At 42.6% G+C, this 27,981-nt stretch overlaps 1 protein-coding gene across 15 annotated transcripts in view; it reads left to right on the top strand.

Annotated features, from left to right (window-relative positions):
* Positions 1–25,143, top strand: part of DNAH3 (dynein axonemal heavy chain 3) — a 209,385-nt gene extending 184,242 nt beyond the window's left edge. For 12 of the 15 annotated variants that reach the window (XM_082430917.1, XM_082430912.1, XM_082430911.1 and 9 more), the window contains 10 exons: positions 302–2,443; positions 7,823–8,048; positions 10,974–11,218; positions 12,792–12,908; positions 16,303–16,457; positions 17,321–17,488; positions 19,729–19,871; positions 22,250–22,454; positions 23,168–23,305; positions 24,739–25,143. In XM_082430917.1, coding sequence (XP_082287043.1) covers positions 302–2,443; positions 7,823–8,048; positions 10,974–11,218; positions 12,792–12,908; positions 16,303–16,457; positions 17,321–17,488; positions 19,729–19,871; positions 22,250–22,454; positions 23,168–23,305; positions 24,739–25,092 — 3,893 coding nt within the window. In that variant the 3' untranslated portion in view covers positions 25,093–25,143. Of the gene's footprint in view, positions 1–301; positions 2,444–5,776; positions 8,049–10,973; positions 11,219–12,791; positions 12,909–16,302; positions 16,458–17,320; positions 17,489–19,728; positions 19,872–22,249; positions 22,455–23,167; positions 23,306–24,738 lie in introns of those variants that run through there. The other 3 variants (XM_082430906.1, XR_014254974.1, XM_082430907.1) reach the window with 3 other exon arrangements.
* Positions 25,144–27,981: the final 2,838 nt, after the last annotated feature.

The following is a 27,981-nucleotide window of genomic DNA, read 5'->3' as shown; positions in this document are numbered from 1 at the left end:
CACCAGAGTGGTATACTTGTTACAACTGATGAACCTACATGGACACATCATTATATCCAAAGTCCATAGTTTACATTAGTATTCATTCTTGGTGTTACACATTCTACAAGTTTGGACAAATATGCAATGACATGTATCCATCATTATGGTATCATACAACATATCTTCTGCCTAAAAATCCTCTGTAAGACCTTGGATTTTTTTTTTCTTTGCCAAATATGAGAAGTAGCCACTGCAGGGCTCTAAGTTTCAGGCAGAATGTCTTAATAATAGTCTTATCTCTGTTTTTTGTCCCAAACAGGTAAAATGATAGAAGATTACTGGGGGGTATCAAGAAAGATTCTCGGAGATCTGAAATTCTTGGAGAGTCTTAAGACATATGACAAAGACAACATCCCACCAATGATCATGAAGCGGATCAGGGAAAGGTTTATTGATCACCCAGATTTCCAGCCGGCTGTCATTAAAAATGTGTCATCTGCATGTGAGGGTCTGTGCAAATGGGTGAGGGCCATGGAGGTGTATGATCGTGTGGCCAGAGTGGTAGCTCCTAAACGGGAGCGGCTGAAGGAGGCTGAGGGGAAGCTGGATACACAAATGCAAAAACTGAACCAGAAGCGAGCAGAGCTGAAGCTGGTGGAAGGCCGCCTCCAGGCCCTGAACGATGACTTTGAAAAGATGAATACCAAGAAAAAGATGTTGGAGGAAAACATTGAAATCTGTTCCCAAAAGTTGATCAGAGCAGAAAAACTGATCAGTGGTCTTGGGGGAGAGAAGGACAGATGGACAGAAGCTGCCCGGCAGCTGGGTGTCCGCTATACTAATCTGACAGGGGATGTGTTGTTGTCCTCTGGGACCGTGGCTTACCTGGGGGCCTTTACCGTGGATTATCGGGCTGAGTGCCAAAAGTGGTGGTTGGCCCAATGTAAGGACAAGGTCATCCCCGGCTCCAGTGACTTTAGTCTTAGCAACACATTAGGAGACCCTGTAAAAATTCGTGCCTGGCAGATTGCTGGGCTGCCCACTGACTCCTTCTCCATTGACAATGGCATCATTGTATCCAATTCCAGGCGCTGGGCCTTAATGATTGACCCTCAGGGGCAGGCCAATAAGTGGATCAAGAATATGGAGAAAGCAAACAGGCTGTCAGTCATCAGGTTCTCGGATACCAACTATGTGAGGACGCTGCAACGCGCTCTGCAGTTTGGTACCCCGGTCTTACTAGAAAATGTTGGGGAAGAGCTGGATGCCTTTATTGAACCCATCTTGCTCAAGTCCACATTCAGACAGCAAGGGGTTGAGTACATGAGGCTTGGTGAAAACATCATTGAATATTCCAGGGATTTTAAGTTATACCTCACAACCCGTTTGAGGAACCCACATTATCTCCCTGAAGTTGCCGTGAAAGTCTGTCTCCTCAACTTTATGATCACCCCCTTGGGCCTCCAAGATCAACTCCTTGGCATCGTGGCCGCCAAGGAGAAGCCAGAACTGGAAGAGAAAAAGAACAAGTTGATTGTGGAAAGTGCCAAGAACAAGAAGCAGCTAAAAGAAATTGAAGATAAGATCTTGGAGGTCCTTTCCCTTTCTGAGGGCAACATCCTTGAGGACGAGACTGCCATCAAAATTTTGTCCTCCTCCAAACTGCTTTCCGAAGAAATCTCTGAGAAACAGGAAATTGCTTCAATGACAGAAATGCAGATCGATGAGACTCGGATGGGCTACAAGCCAGTGGCTGTCCACTCTGCCACCATCTTCTTTTGTATCTCTGACCTGGTCCACATCGAACCCATGTACCAGTACTCCCTGACATGGTTCATAAACCTCTACGTGCACTCCCTGGCCCATAGCAGGAGGAGCGAGGAACTAGAGCTACGAATTGAGTACATCACTGAACATTTCACTCTAAGCATCTACAACAATGTCTGCCGCTCTCTGTTTGAAAAGGACAAGCTGCTTTTCTCCCTCCTCTTGACGATAGGCATCATGAAAGAGAAAAAGCAAATTAACGAGGAAATTTGGTACTTTCTTCTAACTGGAGGCGTTGCCCTGGACAACCCCTTCCCCAACCCAGTTTCCGAATGGCTGTCTGAGAAGGCGTGGGCAGAAGTGGTTCGTGCATCCGCGTTGCCAAAACTGAAAGGCCTCATGGAACATTTGGAACAAAATGCTAATGAATGGAAGCTCATCTATGACTCAGCCTGGCCCCATGAGGAGATGTTCCCTGGATCTTGGAAATTTCTTCAAGGTTTGGAGAGGATGGTGATCCTCCGATGTCTGCGGCCTGACAAAATGATTCCAGCCATTCGGAAGTTCATTGCTGAACACATGGGAAACGTATACACTGAAGCCCCTACGTTTGATCTCCAGGGGTCCTACAATGATTCCAGCTGCTGCACACCATTGATATTCGTGTTGTCTCCGGGTGCAGACCCAATGGCAGGTAAGGGCAGAATGTTGTGTGAGGAATATTAAAAGCCCAGAATGCATGGATGGATGACAATAGCATGTCCCTTACAGCAGGAATCTCAAATTCAAATGGCTTTGAGGGTCAAGCAGTTAACAGACTAAGGCAGGGCTGGGGCAGCATAAGACTTCTTTTCCTGCCTAAAGCGGGCAGCTGCTACTCAGCTCTTGTGCATTGTGCCATCTGATTATGTGATCTCAGGATGACCAGATCATCTGCTTTTTCAAGAGGAACCAGAAAGGTAGAAATCACCCATTTTTAAATCTTGATATCTCATTCAGATTTTTTCTTAAAAACTTTATGAGGGTTAAGCCAGGGCTAGATTTAGCCAAGTGACTGCTAGTTTATCACCTTTGTCTTAGACCATTTTCTCAGACTGTTGCTTCTCTCAGCTACGCTTCTTTCTTTTCTTTCAATTTTTAAATATTTTGAGTAATTAATGCTGCATGTAGTAAAAAAATAAAATCAAATCAAACAATGCAAAAAGTATAGGACTGTGGCTCCATTTTGTCCCCTCAAGGGACATTTGGGGAAACATTTTTGTTGTCAAAACTAGGGGGTGCTACTGGCATCTAGGAGATGGAAGCAAAGGATACTGCTAACTATCCTGCAATGCCCAGGACAGTCCCCCAAACGAAAGATTATCCAGCCCAAAATGTAAATAGTACTGGGGTTGAGAAACCCTGGCATAAAGTGAAAGGTACATCTTCCTCCTAACCCTCTTAGAGGTAACCACTACTAACAGTTTGTGTATCTTTCCAGAAAGTGTTTGTGCATATAAAAGGGTGTGAGTTGTTGACAGAAATAGATTCATTTTCTTTTCTGTTGGGGAATCTTAAAGCTTTAGTTTTCTCTGTTGCTGAATGAAGAAAGAATACCAGAAATGCAAATGACATAGTCGGCAGTTCTGTGAAAGCTGAGGAATTTGACATGTATCCTGACCCGGTTAGAAAGCCAGCACTTCTCCTCAAAGGCAATCAGAGGAAGGCGCTGAAATGAACTGGTACCCTTTCCAGGTTCCTACACCCAAATTATTGTTATTGTCAAAGCTCAATTCATGACCCCTTTCTAGCATCTTTTCTCCTTCCCCTATGTCCTTTCTGTGGCAGGCTTATACAAGAGAAATGAGGGGAAACCAGGAAAAATAGAGAAGAGAAATGGGGGCAAGGTCAGAATATGGTCTGTAAAATGATGATGCTGTGTTGGGAGAGGACAGGCCTGTAAAATCCAACGGTGTATGTAGCTTGTTCCTGTCCCCCTGTGCTAGAGGCTTGATTAGATTCAGCTGGGATAACTTCCCAGGAAACTGCAGGTACTGTGTCCCTCAGAGTGTGCCATATTAGGAGGCACATACTGTCCGGTCATCTTTTTTCATTAAGATTGATCAGTGGGTTCAGGCATTGTCAGTGTGATTCAGCTCGCTACTCCTCCACCGCCTCCTTTATAAAGTTTCCCATCAGCCTTTCACCTAATATGGTGGTTCTCAATCTTGGCTGCACATTGAAATCACCTGGGGAGCTTTAAGAAAATCTCCATGGAAAGACAAATACCATATGGTATCACTTACATGTGGAATCTAAAATATGGCACAAATGAACCTATCTATGAAACAGAGACAGACTCACAGACATAGGGAACAGACTGGTGGCTGCCTAGGGGGTGGGGGGTGGGAGAGGGATGAGTTGGGAGTTCGGGGTTAGTAGATGCAAACTATTTTATGTAGAATGGATAAACAATAAGGTCCTATTGTATAGTGCAGGGGACTATATTCAATATCCTGGGATAGGCCATAATGGAAAAGAATATAAAAAAGAATGTATATATGTGTATAACTGAGTCACTTTGCTGTACAGCAGAAATTAGCACAACATTGTAAATTAACTATATACTTCAGTAAAAAAATAAATTAAAAGCAGTCAGTGAGAAAAATAAGATTATCTCTAAAGAACAGCAGTTAGACTGACAACAAATGTCTCAATAGCAACAGTGCAATTTGTGGAATAATACCATCATTGTGCTAAAACAAAATATGCAAACATAAAATCTATCTTTCAAGGATGAGAGTGAAATAAAGAGAACGTCTCAATTAAAAATTGAAAGAAAGAAGAAAAAAAAAGAAAATCTCCATGTGCAGGCCTCACCCTCAACCAATTAAATTTAAATCTTTGTAGGTGAGACCCAGGCACTGTGGTTTTTTTGGTTTTTGTTTTGTTTATTTATTTATTTATTTATTTATGGCTGTGTTGGGTCTTCGTTTCTGTGCGAGGGCTTTCTCTAGTTGCAGCAAGTGGGGGCCACTCTTCATCGCGGTGCGCGGGCCTCTCACTATCGCGGCCTCTCTTGTTGCAGAGCACCGGCTCCAGACGCGCAGGCTCAGTAATTGTGGCTCACGGGCCTAGTTGCTCCGCGGCATGTGGGATCTTCCCAGACCAGGGCTCGAACCCGTGTCCCCTGCATTGGCAGGCAGATTCTCAACCATTGCGCCACCAGGGAACCCCCCAGGCACTGTGTTTTATAAAGCTTTTCAGGTAATTTCAGTGTGCAGCCAATGGGAACCACTGGCCTAATGGTTTTATCGGTCTTAGAAAATCATTACCCAGATCCATTATTTAATTAGGGGCTGCAAAATGATGATATTTTAATTCTATCATTCCTTTCACATTTATTAGCTGGAACTCTTCTATGAAGAAGAATTTTTCTTTATCAACTCTTTGGTTTACTCTAAATATACTTCAAAAAGGACAGGCAGAAAAGATGCTTGGTTCATACTCTTTATTTACCAGCTTTCAGAATAATGAATTGGTGCCCTAGTAACCTCGAAAGTTACTTAGGCAGTAAGATGGGGTTTTTTGGTACGATTATTAATGTATTGGTTTTAACATATTGGATGTTTCAAATATAGTGGTATTTTACTCCACTGCTGTCATTATTCTTTTTGATGCTCAGATTATTCAGTCTTTGGCCTGTGGGAGCACCTCTGTGTCAGTATCCTTTTCACATACCCCAGTGGTTTTTGATAACTTCCTTGCTGTGTAGAACTACCATATATATTTCAGGCTTATCTTGAACAAACGTTTCTCCAAGGAACTCCAATTCCTTTAGCAGGTGATGGTATTTGGAGACCTGGGGTTCCCATCACTACTGAATGCATCATTGATTGCAGACCTTACTTTCCACTAATTCTCTTTTTGGCTGTATCTAACCTGCTTTTTTAATCAGTGCTTTGAGTTTTTATCTTCAATGACAGTGCTTTCCATTTCTAGAAGTTTTGTTTTGTTCCAAATCCATGTATTTTTTTTTTTTCCATAGAACTCTGAATTTTAGGCTACTGACTCAAGAAGCAATGTGGAAGCTTATCAATGTCCTGGAGCGTGGGTGGAAAAAGTAAACAATTCTTCAGTGAGAATTAAAATTAAAATGAAATTTTAATTTTAAAATTAAAATTAAATTGTGAAATTAAAACTCCAAGCCTATGCTACATGCAGATGAGGGGGTGTAGATTTACAGTACCCTATGGTATGGGATTCTCAAGCTGAGAAATTTCCCATAAAATTGATCCAGAATGGCAAGACGCTGGGGACACCAGTGTCTGCATATGCAAAATTGTTCTGTTAGGGCACTCCTAAAACCCAAGATATATCAGACTCCCACAAAATAACACAAACTTGCTGATTGTGAACTCAACAATAAAAAAATTATAAACTACATGAAGAAATACATCACTATAAGGCATAATCAGCACATAGAACAATCAAAAGAATTAACCCCCAGTATTATGGGGGTATTATGGGCTGAATTCTGTCCCTCCCAAATCTGTATGTTAAAACCTAATTCCCAGTACCTCAGAATGTGACTGTATTTGGAGATAAGGTCCTTAAAGGGTCAGTTGTGAGGTCATTAGGGTAGGTCCTAATCCAATATGACTGGTGTCCTTATAAGAGAAGATTAGAACACAGACACACTGACAGGAAGAAGACCATCTGAGGACACAGTGAAAATATGACATGAGAAAATGGCCACAAACAAGCCAGGGAGAGAAGCCTCAGAGGAAACCAACCCTGCCAGCACATTGATTTTGGATTTCTAGCCTCCAGAACTGAGAGAAAATAAATTTCTGTTGTTTAAGCCACCCAATCTTTGGTTGTTTGTTATGGCAGCCCTAGCAGACTAATATTGTCTCTAAAAAAGATCATAAAAGAAACGCATCTAAAAATCATTAAAGAAAGAACACAAAGCAGATTTCTGGCCTTCTTACATGAGAGTGCAGCCGTTTGAGGATCCTAACTTTATAAAAAAGTCTCAGTTCTAGCGTCCCACCCCTTGTAAGTGCAAAGCTATATTCCCTGTGGACAAACTCCAACCACTAGACTGGTTAAATAAAGTATGGTATTTTCCAAAGGTGAAATACTATGTAACCATGAAAAAGAATATGGCCTTTATATATGTACTGATGTGGAAAAATCTAAGTGAAAAAAGCAAATATAGTGTTCTACAATTCATGTAAGTATAATAGTGTATACACATTTACTTAAATGCATGAAATATCTCTGGAAGGACTCACAAAAAGGTGTAACATCGGCTGCCTCTGTGGAAAAGAGATGTGAAAGAGATCTATTTGAAATTTCACTGTCCAAATACCTGTTTTCCTAGTAAAATAAATTTACAAAAACCCAGTTCCTAAATGAACTTATTTGCAAAACAGAAATAGAGTCACAGATGTAGGAAACAAACTTATGGTTACCAGAGGGTAAGGGGGGGAGGGATAAATTGAGAGATTGGGATTGACATATACACACTACTATATATAAAATAGATAACTAATAAGGACCTACTGTATAGCACAGGGAACTCTTACTCAATACTCTGTAATGGCCTATATGGGAAATAATCTAAAAAAGAGTGGGTATATGTATACGTATAACTGATTCAGTTTGCTGTACACCTGAATCTAACACAACATTGTAAATTAACTATACTCCAATAAAAATTAAAAAAAAAAGAAAAACCCAGTTCCTAGTTCTTTGGTTATGTGCTAACCTTTCTAGTTTGGAGTTCCCTCTTCATTTTTGGCACCTGGGAATTTCTCTTCCTTTCAAACTCTTATTTATTTATTTTTTTTCATGAAGAATGTCTATCTATTTAGAGCAAAAGAAGAATCAGTAGTATCTTCGTTCACCATCTTACCAGAAGTCTAAAGCTTCCTCAGAAAGATGCTAATTTCATAATTAACAAAAGCCAGTGGCTTTCTTTCTGAGTCCAGAATTTTAATGTGACCCCTTCTTCTGTGTTGTTATTTTTAATACGGTCTTAAATAGCCTGTTCTCTTTCAAAAGCCTTTTTTCTTCCTGATCTCAGGCCTGCTGAAATTTGCTGATGATCTTGGCATGGGAGGTGCCAAAACACAGACCATCTCCCTTGGCCAAGGCCAAGGCCCTATTGCTGCCAAAATGATTAACACTGCCATCAAAGATGGGACCTGGGTGGTCTTACAGAACTGTCATCTGGCCACGAGCTGGATGCCTGCGCTGGAGAAGATCTGTGAGGAGGTGATTGTTCCTGAGAGCACCAATATGGGATTCAGGTGAGATGCTGCCCCACCACTGCGTCTCTGGGCCCCAACCTCGAGTTCCAGACGTCATGCTAATGGCTGGGAATGCAAAGATGAACAAGACACAGTTCTACCCTTAAAGAAGCTCTCAGTCTAGTAGCAGGCAGACCATAGATGAATAATGTTGATACCATGCAATACCTGCTGTACTTGTTTGAATAAGAATGGAAAAGGGAAGGAAAATTTGGGGAAGACCTGGAGTACCGAAAGATGAATAGGAGTTTTCCAGGAAGGATGTTCCAGGCAGAAAGGGCAGCATTTGTAAAAGCAAAGGAAAGACCAAGAAGTTATCCTATGATTCCTGGGTATACACTGTGAGAAATTGTTTTTGGGAGGTGATAGGAGATGTGCCTGGGAAGGTAGATTAAATGCCAGCAAATCGGAGTTTTAAAAATTATTTGCCTAAAAACAAAAAAAAATCCACCTGTAGTCTAGGCACTTGATCTATCCCATACTTGTTTAGATCCATGGAATTTTAATCAATATTGGAAACAGCTATTTATTTTCTGTGAACTTTAAAGCCCAGCAAGACTGGGCCTAAGTTTTTGCATTTAGAGAATCATGAGATGAGACAGACTTCAAAGCCCCTTTTAACTCAAATGTTCAGTGATTCTTTCATTCTGGGCCAGGGGTCAGCAAACTATGGCCAAATCCAGTCTGCTGCCTGTGTTTGTACAGCTTGCAATCTGAGAATAACTTTTACATTTTTTATGGTTGAAAAAAATTGAAAGAAGTATAATATTTCATGACATGTGAAAATTATATGAAATTCGAATTTCAGTGTCTATAAATAAAGTTTTATTGAAATACAGCCATGCTCACTCATATACTGTCTACGACTGCTTTTATGCTTCAAGTAGTTGTGACAGAGACCATATGGCATGCAAAGTCTAAAACATTTACTCTTTGATCCTTCATAGGAAAAGTTTGCCAACTCCTGCTCTAGGCAACAAAGTTTGCCGGTTATTTTTATTTTAGTCATGTCTGCCTGAAAATAGAAAAGTGTTTGGTGTTTATTTACAAAGCCAGATTAGGCCGTAGTTGATTGTATTCATGTAAGGCTCATATAAGATTCATGTAAGAGTTTAAGAGGAAATCCATTAATTTCAAGAATTCTATTTGATTTTGGATGCTGAGTTGACTCATTGACCATCAATGACATACTCAATGAAGAAAAAATTATTCATGTTGACATTTAAGGTCTTCTGTAATATGATCTTAACCCAAGTCACAAACTCAAGTGCCTATACAACGAGGAATGTAACGTAAATGAGTGAAGAGGACTGGGCACAAGAAATTTTCCACTTTCCACAGTACAATAGCTATCATCGTGGCCAGTCAGCCTCAGTGTTGAATACCGGTAGAGAGTGGTGGGGACTGTGGTGAACTAGAGGCACATGCCCTGTAGAGAAGAGCAGTTACTGCCTACTACCAGCTGTTGCCAAGCAGCAATACAGGCCTCTTGTATCCAGATTTTATGACGATTTTAAAGGAAAGACGGGAATCTAGAACTTTAACAGAAAGCCCTAGATTTTTAAAAGTTGGCAACTACTTCAAAAATATGTTACAGCATTGTGTTGGTTTGCATGGTGAGAGTTAAACATCACCCATCTGCAGACTGAAGTCAGGCCACAGGCCCCCAGGTTATGGCCTCTTCCTTCCCCTCTGAGCCCTGTGCCTGGACCACAGCAGGCTGCCCACTATAGGCCTTACCACACCCCCAACTTTTCCTCCTCCTTGCAGTTGCTCAGCCTGTGTCCTGTGTCTTTAATGACCTTCCATCCCCAAATCCTCCTGTTGGAAACCTCTCTAATGTCTAGCAAAAAAGAAAAACAAACCCACAAAAATGAAACAAAACAGGATGCCACAGTGTGTATGTAACCTGAGCTTGAGTAAGAAAAACAAATGAATAAAATCCTGGAAGACAATATGCCAAAATGTTAACCTGTAGATAGTAAAATCATGTATTTTTTTCCTTTCTAAATACTTTTACCTATGTTCCCATTTCTTATGGGCATAGATATACTTTTATTATTTAAGAAAAGAAATCTTCCATATTCTCAAGACCCATTTCTAATGCCATTGACCTCTATGACAGGGGTCAGCAAACTTTTCCTGTAAGGGCCCAGATAGTAAATATTTTAGGTTTTGCAGGACGTGTTGTCAGTTGCAACTATTCAGCTCTGCTGTTATGGCATGAAAGCGTCCATAAATAATTTGTAAATGAAGAGGTGTGGCCATGTTCCAATAATATTTTATTTACAAAAACAGGCTTAGGCTAGATTTGGCTCCCTGGCAGTAGTTTGCAGACTTCTGCTCTCTCCACCCCGTGGAAATCTCTTCTTCCCATGGACCCCCACGGCCCAGTATTTCCCTCCCTCCCTGCGGTCTTGATTTTATAACTCCTTGGCATTCTGTTTGCTTGTCTTTTCTCCCCTCCCCAGCTCCCATTTCCCCTCCTAGCAGCAAGGCTGTGAGTATCTAGAAGCAAGAAACAATGCTTTGCTCATTTCGGCCACTCCTGGAGTGCCGGGTGTAGTATTTGACCATAATAGATGCTCAGAAAATCCAGCAGGGCAGGAACATGGTGTAGTGATTAGGACAGGGCCTTTGGAGTCAGGGAGCCCTGAGTTCATCTCGGTTCTGCTGCTTCTAAGTGGTGTGTCCTTGAAAACCCCACTTGACTTCTCCATGCCTCTGTTTCCTCACTGGTAAAGGGGATAATAAATCATAGGGTGGCTGTGAGGATTAAAGTAAATGAAGGGACATAAATTAAATTCTTAGCATGGGGTTCAGCATCTAGTGATGCTTAATAAATGGTAGTTATTATTTTTTGTTACTGTTTTTCAATATAATGTATTGCATTGCTATAAATAATTGGGTCTGTTGTTCTTCCAGACTCTGGTTAACCAGCTATCCATCAGAGAAGTTTCCAGTCAGCATCCTCCAGAATGGGATTAAAATGACCAATGAACCCCCCAAAGGGCTCCGGGCCAACCTTTTGCGCTCTTACCTCAGTGACCCCATCTCAGACCCCGTGTTCTTCCAAAGCTGTACAAAAGCAGTGATGTGGCAAAAGCTGTTGTTTGGCCTTTGCTTCTTCCATGCCGTCGTTCAAGAGAGGAGAAATTTTGGACCCCTAGGTGAGAGATGACAGCATACCTGGATTGCCTGGGGGAAAGATCACAGACAGATACAGGGGTGCGTTCAAGTTTGTACTCAGGGTTGCCAGTAAAATAGGGTATAAGTATGTTCCATGCAATATTTGGGACATATTTATACTAAATATGGTTTGTTGTTTATCTGAAATTAAATTTCACTGAGTGTCTCTGTAATTTTATTTAACAAGTCTGGCAATCCTATAACCAGGTCAATATCAATGTCAGGGAAAGAGGTGATGCTCCAGAATCAGAGGTCCCCTAATTACTGAAGTAATATGATAATGAGAAGATTGGAGGCCCTTCCCTTTGGTGTATTTGCCTAGCTTGGGTATCATGGCCACTGTCCGGGGAATCAGTCACCAGGTAATTTATAACATTTTAGGTTGCTCTCTTTACCTGTGTGTAACAATGAAAGAAATACAGCTGGGACATCTGTTTGTGCTTCTCCTTGAAAAAATAAACATAACTTTCTTTATTAATGTAACTTATCCATGGCCTAACTTAAGTGACTCAATATTCTTGTTAGAGCAGATCATCTGCTAAATACAGATCCCATATCACCATGGTTTTAAGGTTGGATGATTTTTCTCTCACCCGTGGGCTGCGTCTGATTCTTTTCTTGAAATGACCCACCTTAAGGTATTCTTAGCCGTTCTTTTGGGTTACAAAAGGAGGCAAATCGTCCTGTTGGTGGTTCTCTCACAACATCCTCTTTCCTTCTACCTGCCCCAGTTAGCTCCACAGACCACCTGACCCTTCAACTGAGGGTTTCAGAGATGAGACAGCCAAAGGGGACACTCCGTCTACATCTGCATCTCACACACCACATTCTCCCACCGCCATTCTCCCACCCGTGCCAGACCTCCAAACATCCATACAACAGTTTGGCTTATAGTCAACTGCCCAGTTGTGTTCTCTTTGCCAGAACCCAAGTTTTTGTTACTTTATTATATTTTTAATTTGAATGTGAATGTTTAGGAGGAAATTGAACATCTCCATTGAGCACAGGTCCTACCATACCCTACTGTCTTACATCCGGCCTGGTTCATGCACTTATGTCACTTGTGCAGCCCCACTGGGCATTTATCATTATAACACTTGAAAATACAAGCAATAGTTTCTTCAAGGCCAGCCGTCTAGTTCTCCCATGAGTGTGAGGAGGGGAATTCTCAAAGATAACTTAGTTCTATTGCCCAGTCACAGAGAGTGCTCCCTAGCTATGCTTTGGTGTTATTTTTGGCGTTCTGTGCATTACCACAGTATTCCAGCCAGGGTGAATAACTCTCATTCCACAAATCCCAGGATGTTAACATCTTCCTTATCAAATGGGGGAGATCCATAAGGAAACTGACTTTAGAATGGATGTTTTCTCAGGCAGAGTGTCTCCCACGTTGGCAGTAAATGTCAAAGCTAATTGTTGGCATGGTGCTTGATATTCACAGGGCTGAAAGAGGCTCTTGATCCATAATGATGCTTAATTCCACCAGCTCAATCTCTGAGTGGAAATTAAGAGCTCTCATCCCTGCAGCATCTAATTTACCTCTGCCTCATGCAGGTTGGAATATTCCTTATGAATTCAACGAATCCGACCTGAGGATTAGTATGTGGCAGATCCAGATGTTTCTGAATGACTACAAGGAGGTGCCGTTGGATGCTCTGACCTACCTGACAGGTATTTATGGAAGGAGGCTTTGGCAACCATAAACCTCCACGATTATGCTCCACCTTCCTGCTCCTCTACTTCCATCTCCATTTGTTCACTTACTCACTTATGCTTTCAACAGACATGGAGCTCTTAATGATGCTGGTCACCATGCTGGATATTGTAAAACAAACAAACCAACAAAAACAAAAAACACACACAGAAAAATCAAGATCAATCCCTCCCTTTAAGGGGTGCCCAGTCTACAAAGGGAGGGAAATATAACAAAATAAATAACAGTACAGTGATAAGTTCAGTAAGAGAAACATTTATAAGATAGCACAAGGATTAAATTTCAGACATGGGGTGGGGATGATTAGGGAAAACTTCCTGAAAGCGTGAAAGATGGTTTTGAGGGATAAGTAGGAGTTTTACAAGTGGAAGAAGAAAGCGGGGGCAGGCGGTGGGAAAAAGGAAGGAGAGCACTCCCAGCAGAGGTACCCTGAGGTGAAAATGACACTTGCTGTTTTGTATTAAAGCAATTCATCAGCAATCTTTTATCAGTCATCCAATATATACTAGTACATAATATGGAAGAATGTAAATATATAAGACTTGGCCACTGCCCTCAAGAAGCACACCATGTAATCCCAGAGGTAGGAGATAAACTATAGATGGGCTAAATGAATGGATTACCATGGCCAAACGTCAAAATGCAGCTCAATAGAAAAACCTGGGCATCTTCCAGGTCACACACAAGTTCCTCCCTCCACTCTGGATCCTTTCCCCAATCATACGGCAGGCACTTTATCTACATCATTCAGTCTTCACAGCAATCTTATGAGCTTCACTTTAGTGACCCTGTTTTACAACTGACAAGACCGAGGCCTTAGAGCAGTGGTTCTCAACCAAGGGTGATTTTGTCTCCTAGGGGACATCTGACAAACTGAGGAGACATTTTTTGTTGTCACAACTAAATGGATGTACTACGGGGTAGAGGCCAAGGATGCTGCTAAACATCCTACAGTGCACAGGACAGCCCCCGACAACACGGAACTACCCAGTCCAACATGTTAATCGTGCCAAGATTGAGAAATCCTGCTTTAGAGTGATTAAATTCATTTGTAAAAGGTGACAAAGACCTTAACTCAGCACAGTGTCTCCTAAAACAAAACCCCAAATGACACACAGCATAAGTTCAGTGGATTTTAATTAGGTGAAAGAACTTTTCCAAAGAAGTGAGCCATATTCCCATTATTCCAGACCACACAGAAGCACATCCCAGGGCTTCCCTTCAGATCACAGAATGAGTGCATAATTGCCCTGGGATGATGTCTTAGTATTGGACTGCCTGCAGCTCATAAACCAACCTGCTCCAACTGTGCCAGCTGGCTTGAGGATAGTCGCTTTCCAACTGCACCAGTCAGGATAGACTAGTTAGTCTGAGATAACAAGCAATCCCCAAATCTCAAGGGTGTGAGACATTTCTTGCCCATTCTACATGTCCAGTGTGAATTGGCAAGGGTCTCTGCTCATTGTAATTATCTATCAGGGGCACAGTTGGCAAAGGCTCCACCAACTTTTGATGCCACCATCTCAACATATACTTGTGTGGTCACTGCCACAGGGTAGCACTGAAGAGCTCATGCCAGGAGTTAAATGTGCAAGAACTTGTCACCTGGCCCCACCTCACTGCCAGAGGCCCCGGGAGTTATAACCTTCCTATGTGCCTGGAAGGAAAGAAGATCAGATAGAGATGATTATTAGAGCTCTGTACTGACCGCAAGAGACAGACTAACCAAAGAGACAGGTCTTATTTGGAGAGTGGTTATCGAATTAGATGGGCCAAAGTCAAATACATTCTTAATCTGGTACTCCCAACCCTGTGGCAGAGCCCATGGAGAATCTAGAAGAGATATAAGGCACATCCTGGCCCCTTTAGGAACTTGTGCTCTTGCTACAAAGAGGAGACATATAAGTAAAGAAATGCACCTTCCTTCATAAACATAAAACCCAGAGCCTATAAGGGTATCCCCTGAAGTAAAATTTGCTGCTGAGAGAGTGGAGGTGGGACCCTGAATCATGACTCTGTACCTAAGGTTTACCTTCACTTGTAGTCCCTCTTTGCTACTCTCTAGCACTGGCATGCTGACTTCAGGGGGGAACTACTCTCCCTTTAATATTGTAGTTCTAGTGTTGTCATAAACCTCTTTACAGCTGGGACAAACTATAATGTTCAAACTAAACTTTGCTAAAGGCCTGAGAGGTCAACAGAGAGAGATCTAGATGGTCTGGCTTAAGGTCAAACAGTTTTTGTAGGGCTCAAATTACTCAGTAGGTATGAGCTTCCCCTTAGTCTCTTACTTCTTCCTTAATGAGCCACCAGGATGCTCCTCCTAGACATTTAGACCCCTCGAATACCAAGAGAGGCTGACGCCTCCTCAGCTTGAGTCATACTTCCTGTTTCATGTCCGTAGACCTGCCCCTTCCTAGAATGATTGGAATTGGAAATGAGCCCACCCTTCAGGGGAGCCCTTGCATGCGAACACACACACACACACACACACACACACACACACACACACACACACACACACACACACACACACAGATGTCTTTTCCTTGCAGACTAGTGTGTTGTCCCCAGCTTCCAAATACCAGGTGGTACCCACATACTGTGGAATCTGATCCAGCTAGAAAATGCATCCTGGGTTGGTGAGATGGATTTGATATCCCCTCAAAAAATTACCTAATTCTTTTTGTAGAAATCTGAGTGTAGAAAACCGAGTCTCAGAGAATGATGTTGATGATGGGGATGGGGGTAGGAGAGTCATATCCCAAAGAAGTATATATTTTCTAAACTATACGTATTTGTAAAAGCTGTAATTGAATGCTTTCTATATGCTAAGCATTGTACTAAATACTTTATAAGCGTTGTTAGCCACAATGACGTAAGATAGGTATGCAGTTATCTCTACTTCTAGACAGATGAGAAACTGCTAATAAGTGGCAAAAGTTGGAACCCAGAAACTGGCTGTAATTGGAGCTCAGTACTGTCTCATGCCAGAGTTCTTGCCCTGAACCACATTTCTATAATGCCTTTCACATTTATGTACACATACACGCAAATGTCCAGACAAATGTGTGGAAGATGCCTAAATGTTAACAGTTACCTTTGTTGGAATTATTGGTGATTGTATTGCTTTTCTTTCAGTTTATCACTATTTTCTAATTTCTAATATGGTGAACATGTATTATTTTTGTAGCAATCATAATACCAAAAAGGCCTGGTCTCATCCCAAGCTGAGCATGGTTTTAGCAACCCTGCGTCTCAGCAGAGCTCCTTGGCTGGAAGAATTCTCTATTTTAGGTTATGACCAAGTTCATTATGGGCTCAACTTCTTCTTCTGTCGGTTGTCCCCAGGGGAATGTAATTATGGAGGCCGAGTGACAGATGACAAAGACAGAAGGCTCCTGCTATCCCTTCTGTCCACATTCTACTGTAAGGAAATTGAGCAGGACCATTACTGCCTTGCTCCTGGAGACACTTACTACATCCCTCCTCATGGCTCCTACCAGGTGAGGGGCAGGGGAGGGAGAGGTCCCTCTGTCCCCCCAGAGGGGCTTGGCAGTCTCCATGTGGCTAGGGTTGCAGTGTATCCAAGGAGGGCCCAGGGATAGCTTGGGCTTCCTGACTCGGGTCCATAAGCTATTTCAAATCTTCCCAAAAGCCTACAAGATAGACATTATTACTGTTTAATGAATGCTGGGCATTTGGTAGACAAGATCTTTCAAAATATGGGGTCCATCTGGGGAGAAGGGGGAGGGATGTTTAAGGTGAAGACTTGGTAGTGAACAGGATGGAAATTGCTACTTGAAATCAAAGGTTCAGAAGGTGGCAAAGAGAGGGACAGAAAAACTGGATGGGAGAATGATAAAAGGAAGAAGAAAACAAGAAATCTGAAGGAAGAATGAAAAGGGCTTACTTTCATCGAGTACCTGTTAATATGCCAAAGCCTTATTCCTTCATAACCTCATTTATTTTCCCACTTACAGATAAGGAAACTGGGCTTTCAGGTGACTAGCTCAAGGTTACACAGTTGGGTTAAGATGGAGCTAGGATCCAAATCCTGTTCTGCCTGAATCCAAACCCAATTTTTGTCTCCAAAGCTAAGACTGCTGGGGGAGCAGGGAGGAAGCCAGCAGAGGTGGGAGGGGAGATACTCAGTCCATCTACCTTCATACTCATACTCACTCCTCCAAAACCTCTATGAGGGAAAGCTTGGGATGTCTTGGCCCCGATGGTGTGTGCGTGTGTGTGTCTATGGCCTGTGCTACCGAAACAGTGTGATTCCTGCATGGGTCTGCTCTGGCAAAACCTTGGGTGATCTGTGGGACCCCAAGGAACCTGAACTTATGTCAACTGAAGATTTCCTTTCCAGTCCTATATTGAATATCTCAGGAACCTCCCTATCACAGCCCACCCAGAAGTGTTTGGCCTGCACGAGAATGCCGACATCACCAAAGACAACCAGGAAACCAACCAGCTGTTTCAAGGGGTGCTGCTGACCCTCCCTAGGCAGTCAGGAGGGAGTGGCAAGTCCCCACAGGTAACCAGGCTTGAATTCAATTTCCCAGGCAATTTTTCATCTAGTGGGCATGCAGTATTGTGGCTGATGACCAAGAAGGCAGAAAAGTGGAGGCCTGGCAGACCCCTGAGGGAGGATATGGGTGCTCTGGTCTTACTGCTGAGAGTCTTTAAATACTGAGCTGGAAGAGCACCAGTGTTTCTAAAATGTCAGCTATTCCTGTATAACCTTCATGATTCATTGCTATATCCACATATCATCTGTATTCCATTTACATAATACTTAAAACTAAATCTCTTTTGCTTAAAAACATTTATTTAAAAAACTGCACATCAGGACCATAAGTGGAAACCCAGTACCATTTCCATGATGTCGTGACAGCCACAAAAAGAAAACAAAGGCTAAACGTCATTAGGTTCTTCCAGATGCTGCTGATGTCTTTCTGGCTCCTTGGGAAAAGGGGAGGATCAGCAAGTGTTACAGAGCAGTCTCAGCCCTGACCTGAGACTTTCTCCTTGAAGGGAATGAAAAGAAAAAGGTGGCCAAAACTTGACAAGGGTGTGACTTTCTCATCACGTGATTCAACATTATTTGCTCCATGTCCTGGAAACACCTGGAATCATTTTGGGTGTCTCTTGTGATCATTCCACACATTGTGAAGGACTGATCCTGTCCACCCTCCTTGGTCTACAGATGAGGGCAAAACAAACCCTACAAGAATTGACCCACTTCAAGGCATTCAGAAACACAGAGGCAGTGCCACGCCCAGAACCACATCTCCTGACTCCACCCTGATCTCTCCTTTCCTTCTCTTCCCTTCTCCAGCTTCTGAGCTACTCCATGTTCAACCCTGCTCAGCTGTGGACTTTGCATACAGTTGGCCTTGCATATCCACAGGTTCTGCATCCTTGAATTCGACCAAAGATTGAAATATTCAGAAAAAAAAATTCCAGAAATTTCCAAAAAGCAAAACTTGCATTCACCCCACTTCAGCAATTATTAAAAAGCATTTACATTGTATTTACAGTTATTTACATAGCATTTACATTGTATTAGGTATTATAAGTAATCTAGAAATGATTTAAAGTATGGGGGGGAGGGGTGATGTGTGTAGGTTATATGCAAATACTACACCATTTTCTATTAGGGACTTGACCATCTGTGGAGTTTGGTCTTGCAGCCAATCCCTAGTGGATACCAAGGGATGACTGTATTTGGTTTCTCAATTTGGTTCATAGTACCATAAGTGGTAATATGTGTGAAGATAAAGCAGCCTGGTTTGTGTGTCTCAGCTTAGGGATGGAAATTCCCCTCACAGTGGGAAGAGGGAAGAAAGTGTACATTCCAGCCTCCTAGAGCCAAAGGATGGCAGAGCTGTGTTTCTCTCCCACACCCACGTCCCACTCCTCCTCTTCCTACTCTTCCTCTAGGCCTGTCCCCTCCCTACTTGGCTAAACTCACTGCCATGGGCTATTCTTTTTTTTTTTTTTTTTTTTTAATTTTTTATTTTATTTTATTTATTTATGGCTGTGTTGGGTCTTCTCTAGTTGCGGCAAGTGGAGGCCACTCTTCATCGCGGTGCGCAGGCCTCTCACTATCGCGGCCTCTGTTGATGCGGAGCACAGGCTCCAGACGCGCAGGCTCAGCAATTGTGGCTCACGGGCCTAGTTGCTCCGTGGCATGTGGGATCTTCCCAGACCAGGGCTCGAACCCGTGTCCCCTGCATTGGCAGGCAGATTCTCAACCACTGCGCCACGAGGGAAGCCCCTATGGGCTATTCTTAATGCTGAGGAATGGCCTACTGCCTTCCCAGGTGTCCATGTCACTGGCACAGAGCAAAGTCCCACCTGCACCAGGAGCTGGTCCTAAGGGGCTGGCTCTGAGAGCCTGGGGAGATTGTCTCCCAGGGGTGACCTTGAAGATTGGAGGAGTTCCGCAGGGCTCAGCACTGCCCTGAATCTACCTGGCTGGCTGAGCAGGAATTCCCCACCTGGCCCTCAGGCCCTTGCTCAGAACTTTCATTGTTCAGCTTAGAGGTGGTGTCCTCCCTAAGGCTGGGGGCAGGGGTGGGGGGTGGGTGTGGGTGGGATGGGTATCCTCCTTCGCCTCAGGGCAGAATTGGCTTCTGTAGGAGAGTTCCCAGAAAGGTCCTGTAGACTGTGTTTAAAAAGACAAAGGCTCACTGCTTCAGGTTTAACTGGACAAAGCCACAGCCCGCTGGCCTTGTGTCTCATTCACCTCTCTAATGCTTACACTTTAAGGAAGTGGTTGAGGAGCTGGCCCAGGACCTACTCTCCAAGCTTCCCAATGACTTTGACTTGGAGTTGGTCGTGAAGTTGTACCCTGTGGTCTATGATGAATCTATGAACACTGTCCTAAGGCAAGAACTCATCAGATTCAACAGGTGGGCTGTACGGTCTTACTTGGATCCTGGGAGTTAGAGTGTGAGGGGTAGAATCTAATGGGCAGTAACTAGAATGGACACTTGATAAGGGTTGCTGTGAAGAGTTGGTTTGCCCTACCTTGTAGGAAGGGCTGTAAATAGGGCCATCCCAGCATGTGTTGGCCCAGGGTTAAATCACTTCCTTCTATTCATTCTCTCTCGTTCATTCGTATGACATCTGTAAACTGGGGTTAAAACCAATACCAAGCACAGGCTAATAGTAAAAGTAATCATTAAAGCCACTTTTATTGAGCCTTTAGTGCTAGTTATGGCTCCAAGCACCACTCATGCCTTTGCATTCAAACCACACAATAGTCTTTAAAAATATGCACAGTTAGTAATCCCTCTACCACTATTTTACAAATGAGAAAACAGACAGAAGGGCTAAGTAACTTGCTCAAGGTCACACAGTCATTCAATGGCAGAACTGAGTTTGAATCTAGGCCCTCTGATTCCAGAGCCCATGCACTTAGCCAGTATGTGAAATCAGGGTAAACTTAGAAAGGGGTGAGGAACAGTTCATCCCATTTTCGCTACCACAGGGGTAAGGAAGGGCTATTATAAGATGGCCATGGGGCTAAGGGTCTCCGGCCTTCTATTCTAGTCCCTCCTCACTTCTCCTCCAGGTACTAGAGCATAGAGCCCAGTGGGATCACCTTGATTTGATTTCTAGATAGTCAAAACTGAAAGCGTTCCCAAACACCATCTAGGCCAAATGAGGAAATTCATCACTTCTGCCTCCAAGTCAAGGTTCTTGCTGCTCCAAATGCTCTTAAGTGCTGCTGTCTCCATTTTGCTTCATTGGTCATTGCTCAGTTTTAGGGACAGCCCTGATGCCGAAAGACTAGTGAACTTGAAGAATGTCAACTAAGAATTTCTTGACTCCCTTAGTCTTAGGGTTACTCCCTAGAGTCAGTAGGCTGTTGGCCATGTGGATGACCAAGCTAAGTATGGGGGGTGAGTCAAAGATGCTGACTACTTGAGTCAGATACCTTGGTATGATGGGATGTAGTCCTCATTTATCCAGACACCAGGCCAATGACTTTCCTCCTCTGCCACTCATTCTCCGCTAAGGTCACTGGAGCTCTTGGTGGTTACAGGGGCCTTCACTAGCCTTTACCACTGGCCATTGTAATATAAGAGAAGAGGGTAACAGCAATCTTATATTCCAGTGATGCTCAGGGTTAACTACTTTGGGCAATATTGTAACATACTTCCCTACTACCTTTTTTTTGCCTATTCACCCAGTGGTATGAGAAGCCCAAAATGACAGTTCAGCTTCCAATTCAGGGGAACCATTATTGTGTCTTCTAGGGCAAATATTCCTTCCTTGAGTACTAAAAATCTTGAAACTAGCAGAGCTCATAGTTTCAAGAATAGAAAGAAAACTTTTTCCAGTAGGTTTCAGGTATAATAGAGGTCTGTGGCATAATCCCACAGAGGGTAGTTTTGCTCTTGACTCCTCAGCCAAGCACATACACCAATAACACGTTTGAACCTTAAATTCCTCTTAATATAAATGTTTAGTGGTTACACATCCAGGAATCCGTTTCTTGCGTTTGAGCATTCTCATGTCCATTTGGCTGGGATTCCATAAGTCTTTGGACATGACAAGCTCTCTCTGGTAGCAGATTCTTTGGCACTCTCAGCTGAATTCCCTCTGGACTTGATGAGGCCTCATAACAGAGGCCAGAGAGAGAGACAGGTGATCTTGGCATCTTTCAGGCTGCCCTTCAGCTGCCTTTTCTCAGGTATGCATGCACCTCATAGTCTATAAAAAGGACAACTTTGGCAATATAGATCAGAAGCCTTAAAACTGCATTACCCTTTGACCCAGAAATTCTACTTTTAGTAAGAATATCATTATAAATTTCCGCAGTGATTAATATAGGTGGATGTTCCTAGTAATGTTGTTTACAGTGACAACAATCTAGAAATAATATGTTTCAGCGATAGAGGAACAGTTAAATTAAATGGAACACCTTGCAGTCATTAAAAAGGACGATTTTAGTTTGGTCTCTATTGAATTGGAAAGATGTTCCTTATATGCTAAGAGAGAAAAACAAATTACAAAAAACACATATATAGTATGATCCCATTAAAAAATAATTTGTGTTTACATATAGAAGAAGCTAGAAAGATATACATCAAAGTTATCTTTAGGTGGTGAGATAATGGGTAATTTAATTTTTTCTCATCTTTACAATTCTTCTATCATGAATGTATATTATCTGACTTTTTAAAGGGAGGAAAAGTAAAAGGAGACTTGGAGTCAGTGTACTTGGGGTAGAATGAGGTCACTGGAGAGCCAGGCTGAGTCTGCTCCTTTGTTCTTGCAGATTGACCAAAGTGGTACGCATAAGCCTCATCGACCTTGGCCGAGCAATTAAAGGGCAGGTTTTGATGTCCTCGGAGCTGGAGGATGTCTTCAGTAGCATGCTTGTGGGTAAAGTGCCGGCCATGTGGATGGCCAAGTCCTACCCATCACTGAAGCCCCTGGGAGGCTACGTGGCTGACCTGCTAGCCCGCTTGGCCTTCTTCCAGGTACCTTGGAGTCAGGGTAACTGTGCACCTGGCATTCTCATTCAGGTGGAGAGGATGTTCTGAAATGACGGATTAGAGGCAGAGGGAGTAGGGCAGCCTCACAGCATCCGGGACTGAGCACCTACTGGAAACAGTCTTACCAGGGTTGAGGGCAGGAGGGAGACTTTTCAAAGTCCTTGAAAAGATTATAGCCTCTAGAGGCAGGAGTGGGAACCAGAATAAATGTCACAAACTGGTGTCTCATGGGCCACAGCTCATGGGGTAGTAGATAGATTTGGTCTGGCTGCTTGGTTATTTAAAAATTTGAGCTAGCATATGAACACTGGATTGTTACATATCAAAATACAGATGTTTGTCCTGCAAAAACAGGAAGACCTGAAACGATGGACCTGCATTCCTGCATGGCAACTATTGCTGGAGATGAGTGGCTGTGGCTCAGTTTAGACAAGACACACACTCTCCACTGCTACAGTCCCTACCACGCTCTCCCGTATCCCTGACACCAGCCTGCACCCGCGCTTTTCTTAAAGTAGAGATATATTTCATTGTACTTTCATTTCAAAGGAGGAAAATATAAGCTAAACTGAGAGGGCTGCCTGTTTCAAGAAAAATGAGAAAAAGCCTATTTCTTTATGGGACTCGTTGTATTACCTGCCTTTGAACAATCTTTGTTGTGTTGTTGACTTTGCGTTTTTATTTCTGTGGCTCTCCAGGAATGGATTGACAACGGGCCTCCTGTGGTCTTTTGGATCTCTGGATTCTACTTTACACAGTCTTTTTTGACAGGTGTCTCTCAGAATTACGCTCGGAAATACGCCATCCCCATTGACCACATCGGATTTGAGTTTGAGGTAAGGGGCGTCTTGGGTTAGACCAACTCAAAGGGCCAACCAGAGAAAGCAGTGCTGTCCCTTTCCTTGAGTCCAAACATTTGGATCTGTTAAGGCTCAAATACTTCAGAGATGGTACAAATGAAGTATTTAGCATGACTTAAAGTAGCTCCAAAAGTTATTCCCAACAGAATCAGAGGATTCCTAAGGCTTTGTCTCTGTGTGTATAAAAAGAAATCTTTCCAGAGGAAAATTCTGCCACAGTTGTACCGAGAAAAATGAAAGCACCTTCCACATTGTTTATTCAACATGGTGGACTCTTCATTTGGAAGGATGTTAATGGTCTTGTGTAGTGCTTTGCTTAAAGTCAAAGGAATGGCCAATAGTCAAGTATCACCCAGTCCATATTTGGAGAGAAAGTAGTAAGATGGACTGTTATAGAGCATTGTAGAATTTTAAATTCTATAGAAAGATCCTTTGAAATCATCTAGTCCGGAGGTCACAAACTGATTGCCCTAGGTCTTTATTTAGTTTATAAATGAACTTACCTTGATTGGCCTTTGAAGACAATGCTAAGCCAAAATTAATGCAATAAGAAAGCAAAATAACGGGAATAAACACTGGAAAAGAGATAAAATTATCTTTTTTTGATGTTGAAATGATTGTATACCTAGAAATCCTAAAAACACACCTATCAGAATTAATAGAATTTGTAAGATGACTGGATACTGGTTAAATATACAAAAATCCTTTTCCTATTCTAGCAATAAATACTTCGAAATAGAAATGGGAAAAACATTCCATTAACAATAACAAAAAGATTAGAATTTGAATGATTTTAAATGGAGCTCGTGCTCTCTGCTTCACCATAATCCCCTCCGCCCACCTATTCTTCTACACCTAGACCATTTTCTTCATTTACCAGAAGAAATTTATCACCTCTGAATCTAAACAGTTGTATGCTGGAGCTGGCTCATACTAACTCACCAGAACCAGTTAAAGCTGGTTGTTAAACAATTGATAGGCTGAAATTGACCATGGTGGGAGTCTTTACACCACAGAAATTGACAGAAACTACAAATCAAGGTTTCTCTTCTCCTGCTAGAGAACTGTTTTACCAGCATGCATCTGAACCTAACCCCTCACTACAGATCCAGGTTCAGAAAGGGGAAAGATTGTGCAAGGCCACTAAGCTAGGTAACAGTTAATGTGGCCTCCTGGCTCTTACTTTAGTGCATTCTCTGTGCCTGCCATATATAAGGGCAGCATGCTAACTAGAAATCAGACCTGGCCCATGTAGCAGGCAGGAATATTATCAGAGAAGCCCCAGTGTCCTGGGAAATGCATCCTGGGAAAGGCAAACAGTAAAGCCAGTTTGTACTTTTTCAATCTCTTAATGCTGCCTCATTTAGGAAAATGGCAGATAATGGAACGCACAGCTTCCTGTCTTCCAGGTAACCACACAAGAAACAGTCATGGAGAATAACCCAGAAGATGGGGCCTACATAAAAGGACTCTTCTTAGAAGGTGCCCGTTGGGATAGGGAAACGATGCAGATCGGGGAGTCTCTCCCCAAAATCCTCTATGACCCATTGCCCATTATTTGGCTGAAACCTGGGGAAAATGCAATGTTTCTGCATCAGAACACTTATGTGTGTCCAGTCTACAAAACAAGGGCCCGAAGAGGTATCCTCTCCACCACAGGCCACTCCACCAACTATGTCCTATCCATTGAACTCCCAACCGACAGGCCCCAGAAGCACTGGATAAACAGAGGAGTAGGCTCACTGTGCCAGCTAGATAACTGATGGCATCTGTCTCAACACAGAAAATAAAAGGAATTTCATTCTTGACTAAAATCTAGCTTTCCTTTCTTGATAGTCACATGGGATGATGATGATGATGATGATGACCATTATATTAATGGAGCACTTGCTATGAGCCAGGTATTTTAGAGCATTCCTATAAAGTGGGTTATTATCCTTATTTTATGGCTGCAGAAACCGTGATATAGAGAAAGCAATATTTTCCAAATCAGATAGCTACTAAAATAGTGGAGCCTAGATTCGAACACAGGCAGTGGGACTCTTCAACCTAGACCTTGTGGCTAAGCTCCCTGGTGGGTTTTTGTGTTTTTTTTTTCCCTACTATTTTGCCGTAACTGTCACTGATCTTTAATTGCTTCTCTCCTAGTCTATTCACTAGGGCTTAGTCTATACATTAGGGCTTCTCATAGGTTGAAAGATGCTTGGGCCACTTTTATTTTTTAAAGGCTCTTGATATATTTAAAATTTACTTCTCACAACAATCTTATGCAGTATTATCATTATCTCCATTTCAGTGATGCAGAGATGGAGGCTTAGAAAAGTAACTAGCTCAATTTTACAGCTAGCCAGTGGTAGAACTGGGACCCCAATTCTTCTCCATTAGCCTACACAGATGGGCAGAAATTTCAGGAAGAAAGGAGACATGAGAGAACCATTATTTGTTGCTTGCCATGGTTTGTCCCTGGGCCTTTAGATATCTTGCTTGTACCTATGTTGGATATGATTGTCTCCCCCTCTAGAGGTTCAAGGAGACTAACTTGCCTACAGTTAGCCAGCTCTTTCACATTGAAAAGCCAGGTTTTGAGCCAAGGTCTGTCTGGCTCTAGAACCTATGCATTTTTCACTGCTTCACGCTGCCTCCTTGCTGAGGACTTCGCTATATTGTGATGTAGAATCTTAGAAGAGATGTGTAGTTCCAACCACCATGTCCAAGAAATTTCTTGTTTATCACTGTTTCTCCCCAGGTCCAGCTGGAAGAGAATCCTGAGGGAGATAAAAATCAAATTCTTGATATATTCTCAACCAACTCTCTCTTATAGCTCTTTGGCTCTAAATGGCTACTTCTAGGGCATTCCCTTGGTCAGTCTATAGGTGAGCAAAGACATAAGGCTTTTTGGGAATCTTAATGTGTCCGGCCTGGCTTCCCTGCCTCTTCACTAGAAGAAATGTCCTGACTTGGGGTCTTTGATTTTTCTTAAATGAAGCTTCTGAGAACCACATATAAGCATATTCCAGAAAATTTGTTTCTTCATGGGAATGTGGAGCCAATCAAATTCTGATTGAGGACTCTGAATTCTGAGATCAGCAAATCATCTAATTATCCTAAGTGCAAAAGGGGAGTTCTCCAAATCTTGCCAGGGGCCGATAAAGAGACAGTGAGGTGGAGCCACTCTCTTTCAGCTCCAAGTAGGTAGCTTAAAAGCTGTTTCTTTTAGAAACATAACTTTTTCCAATAGAGGAAAGACAATCAGAATTAATAGATAGCTGGACCTGCCTTATTGTCTATTATTCCAAATAGATTGCTAAGCCATGTGAGATGGAAAGACGGTCAGGATCCCAAATCCCTGAATCTTCGACTGGCTAGGTAAGTCCAATTGTAAGCTGTAAGGCAGTGAGAAGGTTGCTAAGAGAACAACTGAATTTCTCTTACAGTTATCTAACTCCACCTTCAGCGGCAAAAGCTGAGGGAGGCAGGGACTGTTTCGTTCCTCAGGGGTCAAGGGACAGAATGTTCCTGTACGATGGATTAAATTTTGTAACTTAAAAAATTTCCCTCAGTTCAAAAGATTCCCCTAAATTTAAGGTCATTTTCTGTTGGGGTCCATGTGGTAATTAATGTCCCCCCCCCCCCGCCCCGCCCCCAGGAGAGAGCAGTAGGTTCTTCAGAAGTCCTGGTGAATTAGAGGCTGGGCCCTGGGGCAGAGATGGCCAGAGATCAGCTCCGTGAGAAGCTGTAGGCCCTGCCTATAAATACCTCAGCATATGACATCAGACAAACCTTGTCACCAAGCTAGTCCTTGCTGTTTAAAAATCTGGCTGTTGAGTAAATAGTTTTCAGTCCTTGTCAGCATTGGAAGAAAATTTCATTGAAAGAGGGGATGTAGGGGATACCTTTAAAAGACCAAAGAAGGAGATTTTATAGGGTTGGAGAGAAAATGAAAAGAAAAAATTATAAACAAATAGGTTTCATGGAAAGTTTGGCAGGAAATTATGTTTCTGTGTAATAGAATATGCATCTTTGCAAAGGAGGCTAGGCATATAAAATTCACGTTTAGGGAAGATTCCTGGCACACAGAAGGTACTTAGAGGTTAGCTAGCATTAGATGGACTTCCATTTTGGAAGAGTCTGGGTAGGAAGGATGGTTTCTAACCCCTAGAGCGTAAAACAAAAATTGCATATTCAAAATCACCTTGAATTACTTAGAAAGGGACAATGATGGAGACAGCAAGTCATGTTTCACTCAGTTCAGCACAGCCAGTTTTTCCTCCAATGCAAGAACAGGTCAGTGTTTCATTGATTGACCACCAGATAAAGCAGTTGGCTTGAGTTCACAGGCCTTATATTGCTTTAGAAATACTTAACTTTAAACATCAGAACCACCTCTTGGTAGGGAAATGCTTCCACAATGAGATCAGATAGGAGAGTGACTGACGGAATAGCAGACTGATGTCTCCTGATTGAAGCGAGGCTGGGGTATGTGCTCACCGAATGGCCATGGAGGGGCCGACATGCCTGCCAGCGCATTTACATTTCTCTCTCTCCATCAAAGGCCTATAGCTGCCTTTGTGTTAAATATGTACATGCTATCTCTCTACTGACACAGTATGATACTTGCTCTCCATGTCACTGCCAAACCCTGTAATACTTAC

The sequence above is a fragment of the Balaenoptera physalus genome (genome assembly GCF_965194825.1).
Source record: "Balaenoptera physalus genome assembly, chromosome: 16".
Classification (NCBI taxonomy): Eukaryota; Metazoa; Chordata; class Mammalia; order Artiodactyla; family Balaenopteridae; genus Balaenoptera; species Balaenoptera physalus.
Note: the sequence above shows the minus strand (reverse complement) of the source record. Positions and strands in the feature narration are given on the sequence as shown.